General features: G+C 36.3%; 2 protein-coding genes across 4 annotated transcripts in view; both read right to left on the bottom strand.

The window, feature by feature from the left end:
* LOC108390459 (kinesin-like protein KIF28P) overlaps nucleotides 1–13,770 on the bottom strand; it is a 49,060-nt gene extending 35,290 nt beyond the window's left edge. The window contains 2 exon segments of the mRNA XM_073217728.1: nucleotides 6,228–6,419; nucleotides 13,687–13,770. Coding sequence (XP_073073829.1) covers nucleotides 6,228–6,419; nucleotides 13,687–13,770 — 276 coding nt within the window.
* Nucleotides 13,455–15,873, bottom strand: part of AHCTF1 (AT-hook containing transcription factor 1) — an 83,522-nt gene continuing 81,103 nt past the window's right edge. For all 3 annotated transcript variants that reach the window (XM_073216727.1, XM_073216726.1, XM_073216728.1), the window contains exon 34: nucleotides 13,455–15,164. In XM_073216727.1, coding sequence (XP_073072828.1) covers nucleotides 14,975–15,164 — 190 coding nt within the window. In that variant the 3' untranslated portion in view covers nucleotides 13,455–14,974. The remainder of the gene's footprint in view (nucleotides 15,165–15,873) is intronic.

The raw sequence follows: 15,873 nt of genomic DNA on the forward strand, positions 1-15,873 counted from the left end.
GCGGAAAACCTCCGCTCGGTGGCACTTGCAATTCAAGGGTGGGAAAAAGCTCCGAAGATCGTCGATCAGGTGAGATTCCCGGAAAAGTGTACGTAGGGAACAGGATCAAGACGTCAGGGACACTATAATGGGCCAACATGAAATCAAAGCAGATAAACCGGAGGATTACTTAAAATTACTCCGTGCCCTCCTGAAAACACCAGGAGTGAAAACTTCTAAAAAGAACTTTGCTCAACCTTATAAATATATTAAAAAGTATTGTTATCAGTTGCCTCCACAGGGAACCCTCAGACAAGCTGATGGGAGTAATGCATTAAGAGATTTCAAAGAGGCTCACAGACAGGGAAACATTATCCCTGTGCCTGTTTGGGTGGATCAATAGCCCCTTAATAAAGAAAAAGTGGCATCCTTACACAAGTTAAAGAACAGCTTCAGCTAGATAGATTAGAATTTTCGAGCCCGTGGAATTCCCCTGTATTTGTTATAAAAAAGAAGTCAGGAAATTAGAGACTCTTACATGACTCATGACTTAAGGCAAATTAATGCTGTTCTTAAACCTATGGGACATTTACAACAAGGCCTCCCTTTTCCAGCTATGATTCCAAAAGACTGGAATATGGCTCTCATTGACCTTAAAGATTGCTTTTTTACCTTTCTCCCCATTCAAAGCAGTCCTCTTAGGCCTGCATTACTTTGTCCTGTGTAATGTAGAGTCTGTAAAGTAATCAAGCTGAACCCTCAGATCAACATGTAAATAGCTCTATTCTATTAACTGCTTTCCTTAAAGGCAGTCGTCCTGGAGCTAAGCATTTCCTTGTCTGCAGCCCCAGGGAAGCAAAACAAGCTTGTGACTCAGATCAAGGCTCTAGTAACAAAAAGTCACACAGTCCCTGCACTTATCAGACAGGCAGGGGCCTCTCAAGGAATGACTAAACCTCGGGCAGAGAAAACTAGGAAAACTAACTGGGAGCAATTCTATCCCTAAACTCTAAAAAAGAAGTGTCTTACCTTCTGCACACAAACCTGGCCCCAGTACAAACTCTCTGATTAGAGAGGCTTGGCCCCTGAAAGAAGTATGCAATATAATGTTATGCAGCCACAAGGGAATTTTGCCACAAGGGAAGTAAATAGTCAAAAGTCCCATGAACTACTACAATATGAAGCTAGTTTTCTAAATTCTTTTAGTGAACATCTATTCTATTTATTAAGTTCATCATTATCTTTGAGAATTGAGAAGTCTTAAACTAAACTCCCTGAGACAGAAGAAATTTATCTTCTGCAATATAGCCTGGCTTTAAATGACTGGAGCTAGAATTGTACTTGCATTTCATTTCCAGCCCCCTGGACACACACAGTCCCTATCATCAGTTCAGAGCCTTCATCGGCCCTGTTAGTCTAGGGCCATCTAAACCTTAACCCAGTTATGTAAACTGTTTGCCCTTAGAGTGTATTCTTGAAAACTGAAGTACTTTTAATCAAGTAAGCTAAAAAGAAGGCAATTAAATATTAGTAACTCAAATCTTTATATCAGTTTGTCTCTCTGTGTATGTTTTTATATGAAAAGTGTTGCTAATTGTAGTCGTTACGTCTCAATTTGTATGTTTGTGTGTCTAAGTGTGTAAATGAAAAATATTTTCCCACCTCCAGATGGTATTAATAAAAATTGATTTAAAAACAAGCGCTTGTGAAAATTAGGCATTCTAAAACTTTCAGAAAATCTAATAAAAAATATAGTAAGCATTAATGCTAATTTAAGTTTAACTGAAATGGACATGTCCTTATAGTTATCAGCTGCCAAAGTTTACTTAAAGTCATTTAAGTTGATGTTACCTGTTAAACATTTCAAGAAGATGCTTAAAGAAAAGTTTGACTTTGTCTAATGTTTGGCAAAAGTTTTGTAAGTAATCTAGCATGGTTGCTAAAAATAAGTAAACAAGTGTAGCAAATAAACATCTTAATAATAATACTGTATTAATGTATAACAGTGTATATATATGCAAACAGCCTGAGAATTTTTGTGGTAACCAAAGTTCTTAAAGTTTGCTAAGTTATATAGACATATTTTGTGCCTAATGAGAAATTGGGCTGTAAAGCACATTTCCAAAAATGATAATATATGTTCATAGATGTATCAATCTGAAGAATGCTAGTGTAACAGTTTACAGTGGCCTATTTTTCAGTGTTCAAATGGTTTTAAGTTCTAATGAAAACTACTTAATATAATAAAGAAAATATTTTGGTATGCTAAATGTGAGAAACACACTCACTGGTCCAAATTCAATAAGTGGACACGGAGACAAAGAGAACAGCGGAGCAAGGCTTTAATGACGGTCTTGCAAGATCGGGTGTCTGGTGGGCAGGCACACCTGGGGAGTTTGGCACCAATAATTTATCTCCTAGTACGTGAGTCCCTCCCCTGGTTCCTCATTGGCTGAGTACTACAGGGTTCACATTTTTTCCCGGATGTCGCCTAAGCCGGTTATATCTTTCCTTTACATTTGTCTTAATATTATTGCTGGTTTAAAAATCTCAAACAGGTATTGCCAGGCCCTTATCAATCCCCCGATCCCCACTCTCAGCCTGAGCAGCTTCCACCACGTGGCCCTTTGTTAATACCTTACTGTTAAAATGTTTAAACATCCTAGTGGGAATAAATCACATTTAGGTTTTAAACTCTTTCCTAACATAAAGATGTGTGTTTTAATAAGAGAAAGTATAAAGAATGGAAATTCATTTTGTTGAGGGTAAAACAAGGTAATTGTTCTACAGTACAGCTATTTACTTAAAGGGGAGAACACTGAATGTAAAAACAAAGTTGTAGAAAGCTTGTGGAAAAATTTAGTCATGCTATGTGTAATTAAAGCAAGTGAGTTTTGATATCAAGTACACAGCAAAATTAGAATTTTGTTTTTAGTTAAAAAGACAAAGTTTTCTTAAACTGTTAGTCTGCTCTTGATGTTGAAAGATTGCAAAAGGTTTTCTAATTGTTTTATCAAAATAGTTTCTTATGCTTAAAGTCTCAATGAATTGTCTGAGTATTTAAGAAAATGAGATTCTAATATCAAAGGACTAAAAGTTAAACTTTGCTAACAACTGTGTAAACTTCTGTATCTGCCTTTGAAGTATTTTGTTGTCATTCTAGTTAAATAGATAAGTATTGCTTCATGGCAACCTATAATCTTGTTTAATCAAATGCCAAAGAAAACTTTCTTTTGACAACTTTCCAAAATCAAATTCCAAAAGGTACTTTTACCTCTAGTTAACTCTGATATTTTCCAGAGGGCCCCTGGAACATGTCAGAAGAATTTTTTCTCCTCATCAGGAAAAATATTTGGCTAATTTGGCTTATTTATCTGATATATATTTACCTAGAAAGCACTGTCAAAAGGAATGATGCTAAACTTTGTTACTGAATGTTTTGTGGCACAGAAATATCCAAATTTTCTTATGTCAACTATCTTATGTAAGCTCTCATCAAGTCTTTAACCATTGTCATTTGTAAGTCTTTTGTCATATAAAGTCACTGTTTTTTTACTCCTAAACTAGTAAAGAACTAGATTTCAGTAGAACAGGTATTAGTTACATAGGCTTAAGTAAACTAAAGAAGACAATTTTGTGGCTTTTTGTTTCAGATGTTGCTGGCAACATGTTTTAAGCTTTTTCTCTTAAGCTGACTGACAATGTCAGTTTACCTCTCCTCTACGCTAAAAAAAAATTTTTTTCAGCTATATAATATCACTCATAAAACAGGTATTTTATATAATTCTACAGGCCAAGCTCTAATTGAACATTGCCATCCTACTCTTAAGCATTATTTATTAAAACAAAAAGGGGGATTACTGCCCGATATGATAAAATTAACTGCAAATCAATGATTAATACATGTTTTACATATCCTTAATTTTGGTCTTTTAAAGGGTGACAGACAGTCAGCTATGGAAGTGCATTTTTCTGACAATATTTCTTTTTCTAAAACAACAGCAGTTCCTGTATGGTGGTCTCTTCACAATGGCATAAAGGTTCTTCACAAGGCATTAAGGTCATATTAAGGTGTGGGGCAAAGGGTTTGTTTGTGTCATTACAGAGAACCAACACTTGATCTGGCTGCCTAGAAAGCGGATCAAGATACGCTATAAAGAGGAACTCCCAGCAACATCTCCATCTGAGACAGCTGTCCCAGGCGATGTTCCTCAACTGGTTCCGTCACTGGAGTGAGGATCCCTACATGATAATGAAGTTTTTGATTCTAATCTCTATACACATGTAGATAACCCAGGCCTGTACTACTACTGCTAGTATTAGCAGTCCTCCGTACTTCAGCCGGGGAGTAGTACTTCATTGTATCTCCACTTGTTCAATTCCTGTAGGCCCAGTGATTTGGAAAAAAGATGGTAATGAAATATATAGACAGAAAGATAGAGGAAAACTTGGTTGGGATAATGCTACTGGTCAGTCTAAAAGAGACAATACCTGCTATGATATTTATAAAACAGTTTTAACCTGGAATGATATTGGCAATTATTCTTGTGAAAAATTCCAGAAGGGAAGCCCTGATCAAATATATAAAAGTAATTATGTTTATTTGGATATTTCACTAACTGCAGAGAATGAGTATTCTTCACCCAATATGTGGTTGCAATTGGCTAATCAAGGGCTTAACAAGACATCCTTTTGTGTAACAGGTGATTCCTCTATTAGTGGAATCTTAAGGAAGAATTTGATAGGCATAGGACTCCCCTTTTCAGTGTTTACTAATATTTCTGGAATAAATATTACTTTAGTCCCCAAGATTCTTACTCAAGAAATTCAATTGAATTTACCAGTTAGCACTACTACGGTTTCTAGTTGTGTATGTATCAATTGTACTAATATACCTTCTTACTGTAATTCTACTGTTCATATAAAATGGCTATATGGATATAGACTCCCAAATGGCTGGGTGTTTTTGTGTGATAACAAAACCTATCAAGCCTTTTCCTCACATTATCAAGGTGTCTGTGGTATAGGATGTATTCTCCCAGCCCTTATAGATCATCCTGGATTTAAACACTAAAAAGTAACCCGAGCCCTGCCTCCAGATTGTGATGACAACTTGAAATTGTTGGACCCTGTTGCTGTTGCAGTCACAGCTGCATTTGTATTGCCTGTACCAGGACTCGTTGTAAGAATGCAGAAGGAAATATCTAAGCTGGCCTGTGCCTACAGCAAAACTACAAATCTGACTGCTTCCAGACTGTCAGAACTTAATCAGGAGCTTGGAGAAGTTCAAGTGGCAGTGCTTCAAATCGTGCTACCATAGACTATTTGTTGCTGAAAGAACATTTGGGCTGTGAACAATTTCCTGGAATGTGTTGTTTTAATATATCTGATTTTTCACAGACAATCCAAAACCAGCTGGATGATATTCACTATGTTATTGATGAGTTTTCACAATTACCTGGATTACCTGATTGGTTCTCTTGGTTTCACTGGCTATGGCCAATACTTACAGGCCTACTTCTTTTATATATTTGCCTTCCCATTTTAGTAACATGGGTGCGCCATCTGATTGCTGGCTTAATAAAGCCAATTCATGCATATACTATATTTCAAGAAATCATGGCAAAAAATTAATAATTACATGTTATTTTCTTGAGAGTCCGTATGACAGATCACTGTATATTTTTAAATTCCGCAGCAATTAAGGGGATGACAAAGTGTTTGCATAAATCTTTTGTATGCCTCTTTGCTCTATCGCATTTACTCCCTGTATGGCCCCAAGAGATGGCTGGCTGGCCAGAGACGGGTAAGATTCCTCACGGGAGGAACAACCTAAGACAGGTACAGTCGCAGGGGGGCCAACAGGTTGAGAGATGAGGGGGTCAACTGAGGCGTGGCTTAGCACCTCGCCCCCTTAGAATGGTGCAAGACACATGATAAATACTTGATAAAACTGAAGTTCTCAAATGCTGAGTGCCTCACATATTTTGCTTATCTCAGGCAAAATTTAATTGAACTTGACTGACATTCCTTTCTCAAAATATGTCTATACATAGGGTAATCAATTGAGCTGTGTCTAAAAATTATGTGGGCAATAGCTGTACTTTTAAATCTCAAGTTTAGCATGAAAAAGGAATTTAAATTCAAACTATAACTTTTATTTATTGCAGCATGCCTGAATAAAAAATTATTATACTCTTTACATAAAAAAAACACTTTCACTGCAGTTGTCTTTTAAAGCAATTCACCTGGTCAGCAAAATTACTGCTAGGATCAGCTGAAATAAACACACCATCTTTATCCTTTTGAAATATGTGAGACCAATATGCCAGGTCAAAAGTAAATATCATCCTAAGTTTTGGATTCTTAGGGTCTTGTATAGTGGTCGTGGTCCTGGAAGGCATAGAAATCACACATTTGCTCCCAAAATTATTCTTGCTCTACAGTCAAATTACAAATCCAGAGTCAATCATATACTTAGTTCTTTGTCTTCCAAGTTAATTGTTTTGCAAGGCATTATATCTAGTAAGAAACTAAGCCAGGAACTTAGCATTCATTCTTTTTGTTCTCTAGCTGTGTTACTCTTAACAGCTGTTATGACAAGCAGGTGCTCATATTCTCCCTCAAAATTTTTGGAAGGCCTCTCTGGTTATATGAATATTCTGAGGAGAGCCTATCCAATACCCAGCCATCCTAACAGCAGTATCCCGAGCAGCAGAGAGGTCCCTTTCTATCATGGCAAAGTGAGGGGCTCCACTGTGCCACTCCCCAGTGAAATGGGTGAAAATGATTAAGGAAAAATGAAAATGAAAAAAAAAAATAAAGACCACTTAAAGCCTCTGGAAATAGTTCTAAGGGTAAGCAGACAATCAAGAAAATATATGCAAGAAAATCTATCAAAATCAAGTAAGAAAAGGAGTCTGTGGTATTTGAAGCAAGACCATTTCCTCCCTGTCCCCTGCTAGCAGAGCACAGTGGAGACTACTCCAGGCTGCTAGCGCTGAAAACACAGGGCTCCCTCTCCCCACAGATCCCAGAGGCTTTCTTCCTGGTAAGAACAGGATACTAAATTTGTCAACCTGCTCCCATCTACTTGCCGAAGCTGAGCTCTGGGAGGGAGTGGGTGAGAGGTAGAGATTCTCTCTTCCACCCAGTTGCCATGCATGGAATGGAGGCTCAACTCTTGTTGCAGTATGCTGAGAATACTGGGGTGCCAATCACCCCGCCAGCTCCTGAGGTGGTGGTTCCACACCAGGAGAGCTGCTGAGGGGACCTCAGGCTGTTCTTCCACATTCACCCAGTGCTGCCCAGGCTTCTAGAGCAGAATGTCACTAGGAGCAGTTTGCTGTTGTCCCCACCCCCAAATCCAGAGCCCTTGTTTTAGAGATCTTGCCTAGCAGGACAGCACCCAATCTCTTTCAAAGGAACTGACTTCACATGCCTCCTCAGAGAAGTTGAATCCTAAGGGCATTCTTGAGAGAAGAGGTTGTGATAGAGGAGGAGGTTGTAATGGGAAAAGATTCACGATATGGGTAAAAGTATAGGCCCCCTGTTTTGAAGGGAGGAACAGAGGATATAAGATAGCTGGGAGGAACCCACCTGGGGTCAGAAAAGGTATCAATCACTAATCTCAGAAATTGTTCCTTTCAAAGGAACCAGAATTTGAATTAGTTTGTACATTAATTTATATCCTTAGGACATTGTTGTAAACAGCAATCAGTCAGCAAGTAGTGGAAATTAGCAGTTAGGTGTGGTCAAGTGAGGAAGAGGGACCTACCAGAATCTCTTGTCCCAGGGCTATGGGGCATACCCAGAGTTGTGCCTTCCTGAAAAGTAACAAGGGTGGGAATCACTAGAGACGCAACTAAAAAGCTATGGGAGGGGTGGCTCAGTATCCAGATTTGCTACAATATATTATCTAAACTGTCCAGTTTCTGATAAAAAATTATAGGCATGCAAAGAAACAGGAAAGTAAGACTCCCACACTGGGAAAAAGCAAGCAACAGAAGGTATCTATGAGAATGACCACCTGCTGGACTTAGCAGAAAAAAATTTTAAAGGAACCATCTTAAACATATTCACAGAACTATATATATCAAACCATGGTTAAAGAAGTAAAGGATTATGAAGGAATATTGTGAACTACCGAGAAAAAATTAGATAATTTAGATGAGGTGAACAAATTCTTAGCCACAAACTACTGAAATTGACTCAAGAAATAGACAATCTGAATAGACCTATGACAACTGAAGATTGAAGTAGCAATAAAAAAAAACTTATAAAGAAAACCTGAAATGACTTGACTGATGTATTCTACCAAACATTTAAAGAACATCAATTTTTCATAAACTCTTCCCAAAAATAGAAGAGGGAACACTCCCTTTTTTATGAAGCCAGTATTACCAATACCATATCTAGAAAAATACAGCAAAATAAAGCCAGTATCTGTTATTATGGATGCAAGAATCCTCAACAAATCATCAGCAAACTGAATCCAGCAGCATATAAAAAGAATTATACATCATAGCCAAATGGGATTTATCCTACGGATGCAAGGTTAGTTCAACAGAATGGGAGAAAATACAACACAGAATGGGAGAAAATTTGCAAATCATAGATCTAATAAGGAATTGTATCATGTAAAGAAGAGTTCAGTATGAAAAGATAAGTAATCCAATTAAAGGTAAGCAAAGGATCTAAGTAGATGTTTCTAACGGGCAATAAGCACATAGAGATCCAAAAATGTATTGTTTCTTATTTCCTATATTTTATGAAGTTTTGACATCTTGGGGCCTGGAAGGACTGCCCCATCCCCATCCCCACGTCTAACAAATCCTAGATAGCCAACAACTTGCCTTTCATGCAAACCAACCAACCAAAAGTCCATATCCCAAACACCTCCTTTTATCTAACTCACACCAAGCTAATATTCTACCTACCCTACATCATCCCAAGGCCAGGTACCCTGACAGCTAGAAACTACCTCTAGCCCACAGCCTACTGAAATTACTCAAAGTATCCAATCCTATGACAGTGCAAACTTGCCTACCATGTCTAGTCCATTCTTTCTGCAGAAACCAAAATAAGACTGTAGACCCTATTTCTCCTGTCTTCTGACCAACTTTAATACTTCCCTATGTGGCTCTGTGGAGCATGCACCACTCTTAGGACTTGTAAAGCAGTTGTCTCTGTCACCTTCCTATGCCTGATTAAAACAAATCTTGGGTGTACTTTACAAGAATGATTTAATATAATACATTCTATCAGGAGAATGAAAACTAAAAATCACAGTATTTCAATAGATGCAAAAAATGCATTTGACAAAATTCGACACTAGCTCATGATTTTGTATATAGAAAATCCTAAGGAATCCACTAAAAAACTATTAGAATCAATGAGTTCAGTAAGGTTACAGTGTGGTACTTCTGTACTAATGTAATGGAATTGAGAATCCAGAAATAAACCCAGATAGCGGTGGTCTACTGATCTGAGTAAAAATACTCAACAAATTAAGAATAGGGTGTTATTTCGTCAATCTGATAAAGGGCATCTATGAAACACCCATGAATAATATACTTAGTGGTCAAGACTGTTGCACTAAGATCAGGAAGAAGACAAGGATTCCTATTCTTGATACTTTGATTCAATATTGCATTGAAGGCTCAAGCCAGGGCAATTAGGCAGAAAAAAGAAGGAAAACGAAGAAGGAAAACAATCTCTATTGCAGATGACATGATTGTGTATATAGAAAATCCTAAGGAATCCACTAAAAAAACTACTAGAATAAATGAGTTCAGTAAGGTTGCAGGATTCAAGATCAATTTACAAAAATCAACCCTATTTCTCTACACTTGAAACAATCTGGAAATAAGATTAAGAAAATACAATTCCATTTATAAATAACTTTATTCCTAAGTATTGTTCCTTTTCATGTTAACAAAAAAAGTGCAAAACCTATACTGACTACAAAACATCCTTGAAACTATCTAAAAACTGGAAAAACATCCCATGTCCATAGATCGTAAGACTTCGCATTGTTAAGATGGTAATACTCCCAAAATTGATGTACAGACTCAATGAAATCTCTATGAGAATCCCACCAGACTTTTGTATAAATTGACAAGCCAATTGTAAAAATCATGGAATTGCCAGGCACCCAGAATAGCCAAAAAAATCTTGAAAAAGAAGAAAAAAGTGGGATTCGTATTTCCTTATTTCACAAGTTGGTACAAACCATACACTGATCAAGGCAGTGTGGTATTGGCACCATGATAGACATACATAAATTCTATAGTAAGGTAATGGAATTGAGAATCCAGAAAGAACCCCAGACAACTATGGTCTACTGATTTGCAGCAAGGCTGCCAAAATGGGAAACAATAGGCTTTGCTGGAAATAGGGCCGGGGAAAACACCATAGCCTCATGCAAAAAGAATGAGCTTGGACCCTTATTCACCTCATACCATACACAAAAATTAACTGAAAATGGACCAATGACCTAAAAATAAAAGTATAAAAGAAAACATAGGAGTACATCTTTATGACCTTGGATTTGGACAAATGAATCCCAGATAGGACAAAAGCACAAATAATTTAAAAATTGGACTTCATAAAAACTACATACTTTTGTATTTCAAAAGACACCATTAGGAAAGTGAAGACAACACATAGAATGTGAGAAAATTTGCAAGTCTTAGATCTAATAAGGAATTGTATCCAGAATACATGTAAAGAAGAGTTCAGTATGAAGATAAATAATCCAATTAAAGATGAGCAAAGGATCTAAGTAGATGTTTCTAATGGGTAATAAGCACATGAAAAGATGTTTGACATCATTCACTATCAGATAATTGGAAATCCAAACCATAGATACCACTTCACACCAACTTAGAATGGCTACAAAGTCATATAACAAGAGTTGGCCAGGACTGGAGAAATGCAACCCCGCTGAAATTGGAACACTGATAGTGGGAATACAAAATGATGCGGGTGCTTTGGGAAGGCCTACCAGTTAGTTCTTCAAATGATCAGAAAACCATGACTCAGCAATTCCCTGCCAAGAGAAATGAAAACATGTATCTACACAGAAACTTGCACATGTTTATAGTGTTACTGTATTTTACTGTTTTTTTCCAACAGGTGGATAAAACTCAAACATCCACTGAGGAATGGATAAACCAGAATAAACAAGATGTGGTATATCTGTATAATGGAGGGTCACCCAGCCATAAAGAAATGAAATTTTGATATATGCAACCACTTGGATGGATCTTGAAAATGTCATGCTGAGAGAAGCCAGTCACAATGACTACAGGCATTTTGTTTCACTTTACTGCACTTTATGCATATTATTTGTTTTCAAATTGAAGGTTTGTGGCAACTGTCATTCAAGTCTATAAGCACCGTTTTTCCAACAGCATTTGCGACTTTTTCATTATTATATTATGCTAATTTGTAATTGGTGAATATGACTCACTGGAAGCTGACATTTTTAGCAATAATGTTTAATTAAGGCATGTACATTTTTTCTAGATATGCTATTGCACACTTTTAATAGGCTACAGTATAGTGTAAATACAACTTTTATTTGCATTGGGAAAGCAAAAATTCATGCTTTACTGCAGCAGTCTGGAGCCAAACCTGCAGGACCTCCACGGCATGCCTGTACATATAATTCCATTCTTATGAAACGTACAGAACAAGGAAATGCTCTGAAACAGAATTAATGGTTGCTTAAGACTGGGGGAATAAGGAGGATAAAAGGGCAGAGATTTTTTGAGGTGATAAAAATGTTCTAAAATTGACCATGGTGATGGTTGCATGTTATCTGTAAATATACTAAAAATCACGGAACTGCACACTTTAAATGAGATGTGAATTCTCTCAATGAAACTATTTAAGAGAGACTATGGTGAAAAATTATAGAAGTCAATATTGAGAGTAATTGTCAGGCACTGTGCTCACTGATTTACACATTTTATCTAATTTTTCTAATAGAAATCCTTTCAGGTGTCAATGTCCAGGTATCTTTCTTTATACGTAAGGAAGCCGAGGTTCAAAGAGCTTAAAACCTTACTCAAGGCTACAAAGTGGTAATAAGAGTCAGGTCTTGAACCCAAATTCATCTGACTTCTAAGGCTTCTGAGAATGTATTGCCTCGTATAAGAAAGTCTCATCAAGTTGGTCTCTTATCCCACAATAACAGGCTGAATATGAAATTAGAAATTAGGCAAAGTCCAGGTAACCTAGCAGATATTACGTTGTCCAGGTTGTGATCTATAATCATTTACTCTCAAATTGTCTCTCCAAGTCATCCTCTTTCCTATTTGCTACTGTTCTAATGTAAGCTAATGAACTTTGGTGCGGGACTTGATCTTTTTGAAGAGGGGGCCTAAAGGCTGTAACTTTTAGTGTCTACTTCTACATCCTTAACTGTTTATAACTTGCAGTTAGTTGTTCTAGCAATATTAAAGGCCAATGAAAAATACACCTAGAATCAACTACTTTTTCAGTGTATTGATGGGTTAGGTTATAAAATGGTTTCATTTCCCCTTATTTTTGGCCAAAGGTACTTAATTTACTGATCACAAGTTAATTCTTTTGACTTTTTTTGATCAGTTGCCTGAGAACCCTTAGAAGCCTTTAACAGTTGCTACACTTAAATATAGTTATATGTATATATATATATGAAGCTCTTTATGTATCTGCCTGGTTGCTGAAATATTTTCTACAATATAGATGGATGTTAAGGGACAGAACTGATGCCAACTGAAAATATACAAAGCAATATTGAATAGTGATAGACAAGAGAGAAAAAGCAAGTAGTGCAAAGAAGAGCTCATATAAGGTCATCATTACATCATATCCCATTCAGGATCAGTTATTCTTAAACAAGCCTGTTGTTCTGTCCAGCATACCCGTATCCAAATCTCACTTGTCTTCTATGGTCATCTCAAATGCTTGCATCTTTAGGAAATCTTCAAGATCTGTCTGGGTAGAATTGACTATACCTGATTTTCTCTGGGTTCCAAGATTATTTTACCTTACTACTGTAGTACATACTGCTTTAAATTATTTACTTGGTAAGACTGTAAGCTGATGGAGAGCAAAGGATTTTTCTGTGTATCCTGGCTTACATGGCATCCATAAGAGATAGTCAAAAGTTTGCTGAATGGGCCAACTGTTCAGAATTACCTTAGAATTAAAGTAATGAACTGACAATCAAAGATAAACAATTAGCACAAGGTTCTAGAATGAGTATAATCCATATTTTATCCTAAATTGTAGCAACACAGTTTGAAGAACAGTATGTATTAAACACAAAGGCATTCAGGTTATAGAGTTCGTAGAGAATGGGTAATTTGCTGATGATCTATTGTTACTGAGGGGAAAAAAGTACATAATTAAAAGCAGACAGCACAGGTCTATACTCACCAAACTGCATTGGTTTAAAAGATTATTAACATGACAGTACATCTCTTGTCAATTTTTTATTGTGCTACTTGCGCAAAGGAATGAAATTGTTTAGTGCATTATATTTAGACCTTTAAATTACTCATTTAACAAGTTTGTTTAAATAAACTTAATTATTCCATAGATGACAAGCAGTTTAAATACAAGTTTGATAACTATCATTAAAAAAAATCAATAATTATTAACGCAAGTCAGACACATTTTTGCCAAGGCCACGCGACACTGATCACTGACCTGGCTAAAAGGCCGCACGTGCACCGCTACTTTTACACTGTCTGGACTCAGCACAGGCATTTTTATCATTTTCCCATTATACATGTTGTTTGGTAGAAAACGATGTCAAAAGCACACTGCTTAAGCTTCACACTAAAACATTAAAAGCTTCTTCAACAAAGAAGATGATCAATTATGAATAGTCCATTCATTACACACTATCAATTACCTGTTATAAATTATTTTACAAGACTTATTTATTGATGCATTTTATAGCCTACATCAAGGATCACCACCTAGTTGCACACAGTCATACTGCAGAGAACAGTGTTTGATTTTTTTCCCCTTTTTCCACATGTACTCATCTCTTTCCCCAACCTCGATAGTCTGTGCCTGAGGTCCTCTGAGAATCTGTCAGTTAAAACCTGAATATTAAGGGATTTCTGTGATTCAGTAGCAGGCTCCTTCACAGTAAGAATATAAAATTTTTTCAGACTTCTATCGATATTAGGCACACACAGGGTGCAACTAATAGCCATTAAACAGATTTGTTTTACATTTCCCTTCCTTCTCAAACCCTTTTAAGAAGTTGCTAGTGAGCAGTGAACCGGTCAATCTAACCTGAATAATTAGTCTCTGAATAATTAAGAGACTTTAAAGATAAATAGCCTTTCAGCTTGCTGAACAAGAAATGCCAACATTATATTTAACCAATTCATTACTTGGAAAATTACTCATTTGAGGTAGAATACACAAAATTTGTTAACTACAAAAAAATCAGCAAAATTTCATGCCCGTAATTAAATTTCAACATAGTAACAGCCCCCAAAAATTATACCATCTGATTAGAAATCTTAATCACAGAAGCAAAGTGCATAAATTATAAAATAGCAATTAAAAAAAGCAGTTCAATCACCCTCATTTAGAGATTGGTCTAATACTTTTAACTGTAGAGAAAGAAAATGGAACCAATGGCTGCTAGCATATAAAATTCTTAAAACAGAAATCCCCTCTGAAAAATCTAACAGACACAAACTACTGTTAAGTATACACTTTATTTGACATTCCAGTAATAAGCCATATTTACATATTATATAAATGTATGAAGTCTTAATATAAAATAGAAAAACTGCCTGGACTAAAAGAATTACACTCCATATGGAGTTACTTTACTTATTGAAGACCTTTTGTTTACAAAAATTTACAATAATTTATATAAATTATCTTCTTCCAAATTAGGTGGTTTTTAATAATCCACACAATTCTGATGACTTTACAAATAGGTATACATTTAAAACTTGAAAAAAAATTACAGCATTTTTCTGCGTAAAACTTGTTTTGGAAAGGAAGACAGTTTCTTTCTGCTCCTTCCAGGAGCTTTTCCTGTTGCTTCTGTAGTTTTTCTTGGCCTGCTCTTCACTCCATTAGTCGGGCTTGCCAAGGGAGAAATCAGCTTTATTTCTCCTGGAGGAGCTGACCAACTATCTTCCTCTGTGTTTCTGAAAAAAGATGTAATTCAAGTAGGAATAAACACATAGTAAAACAGTGGCTTATAAAACTGGCTTCCCAATTACACTGGGAAAAAACCTCAGGGGTTGATTACCCTTTCCTAGAACTTTCATTTTAGAAAGGGGTGATGAAGTGAAGCAGTAAGTCATGTAAGCTAATTAGAAGTGGAGTTAAGGTTTCACATGACAAAATTTTCCCTTTCGTATGTATTAATAAACACTGCTGGGTAACAAGGATGGGCCAAGTATCAGCAGTCAGTACATGGAATGAGAGCCCATCATGCCCACGAAGTGTTTGACAAATGACAATTAGCAATTACATATACATTTTCATAACAGGAAGTATGTTTCACAGATATACAAAGCCAATTTATCTGCACAGTCTTAAGGTCAAAAGTCACATTAAGTCAGTTTTTAAAACAAGATAAAATGGATTACACTTTGTATTTTTATGAAATTCAACAATGCCTAAGCACAAAAATACCTAAAATGGACTAATTTCCTCAAGAAGTTTTATTACTATCAGTGAGATAATCACAGGATTTTTAAGTGAATGATTATTTTTACTAGTAGTTATCTACCTTTACTAAAGAAAAGGGGATAAGGGGTATTAAGATTAGCACACATAATGTAGCAGAGGTGGGGCATGGCGAAGGCAGTATAGCACAGAGAAGACAAGTAGTGACTCCATAGCATCTTA

The sequence above is a fragment of the Manis javanica genome, chromosome 11 (genome assembly GCF_040802235.1).
Source record: "Manis javanica isolate MJ-LG chromosome 11, MJ_LKY, whole genome shotgun sequence".
Classification (NCBI taxonomy): domain Eukaryota; kingdom Metazoa; phylum Chordata; class Mammalia; order Pholidota; family Manidae; genus Manis; species Manis javanica.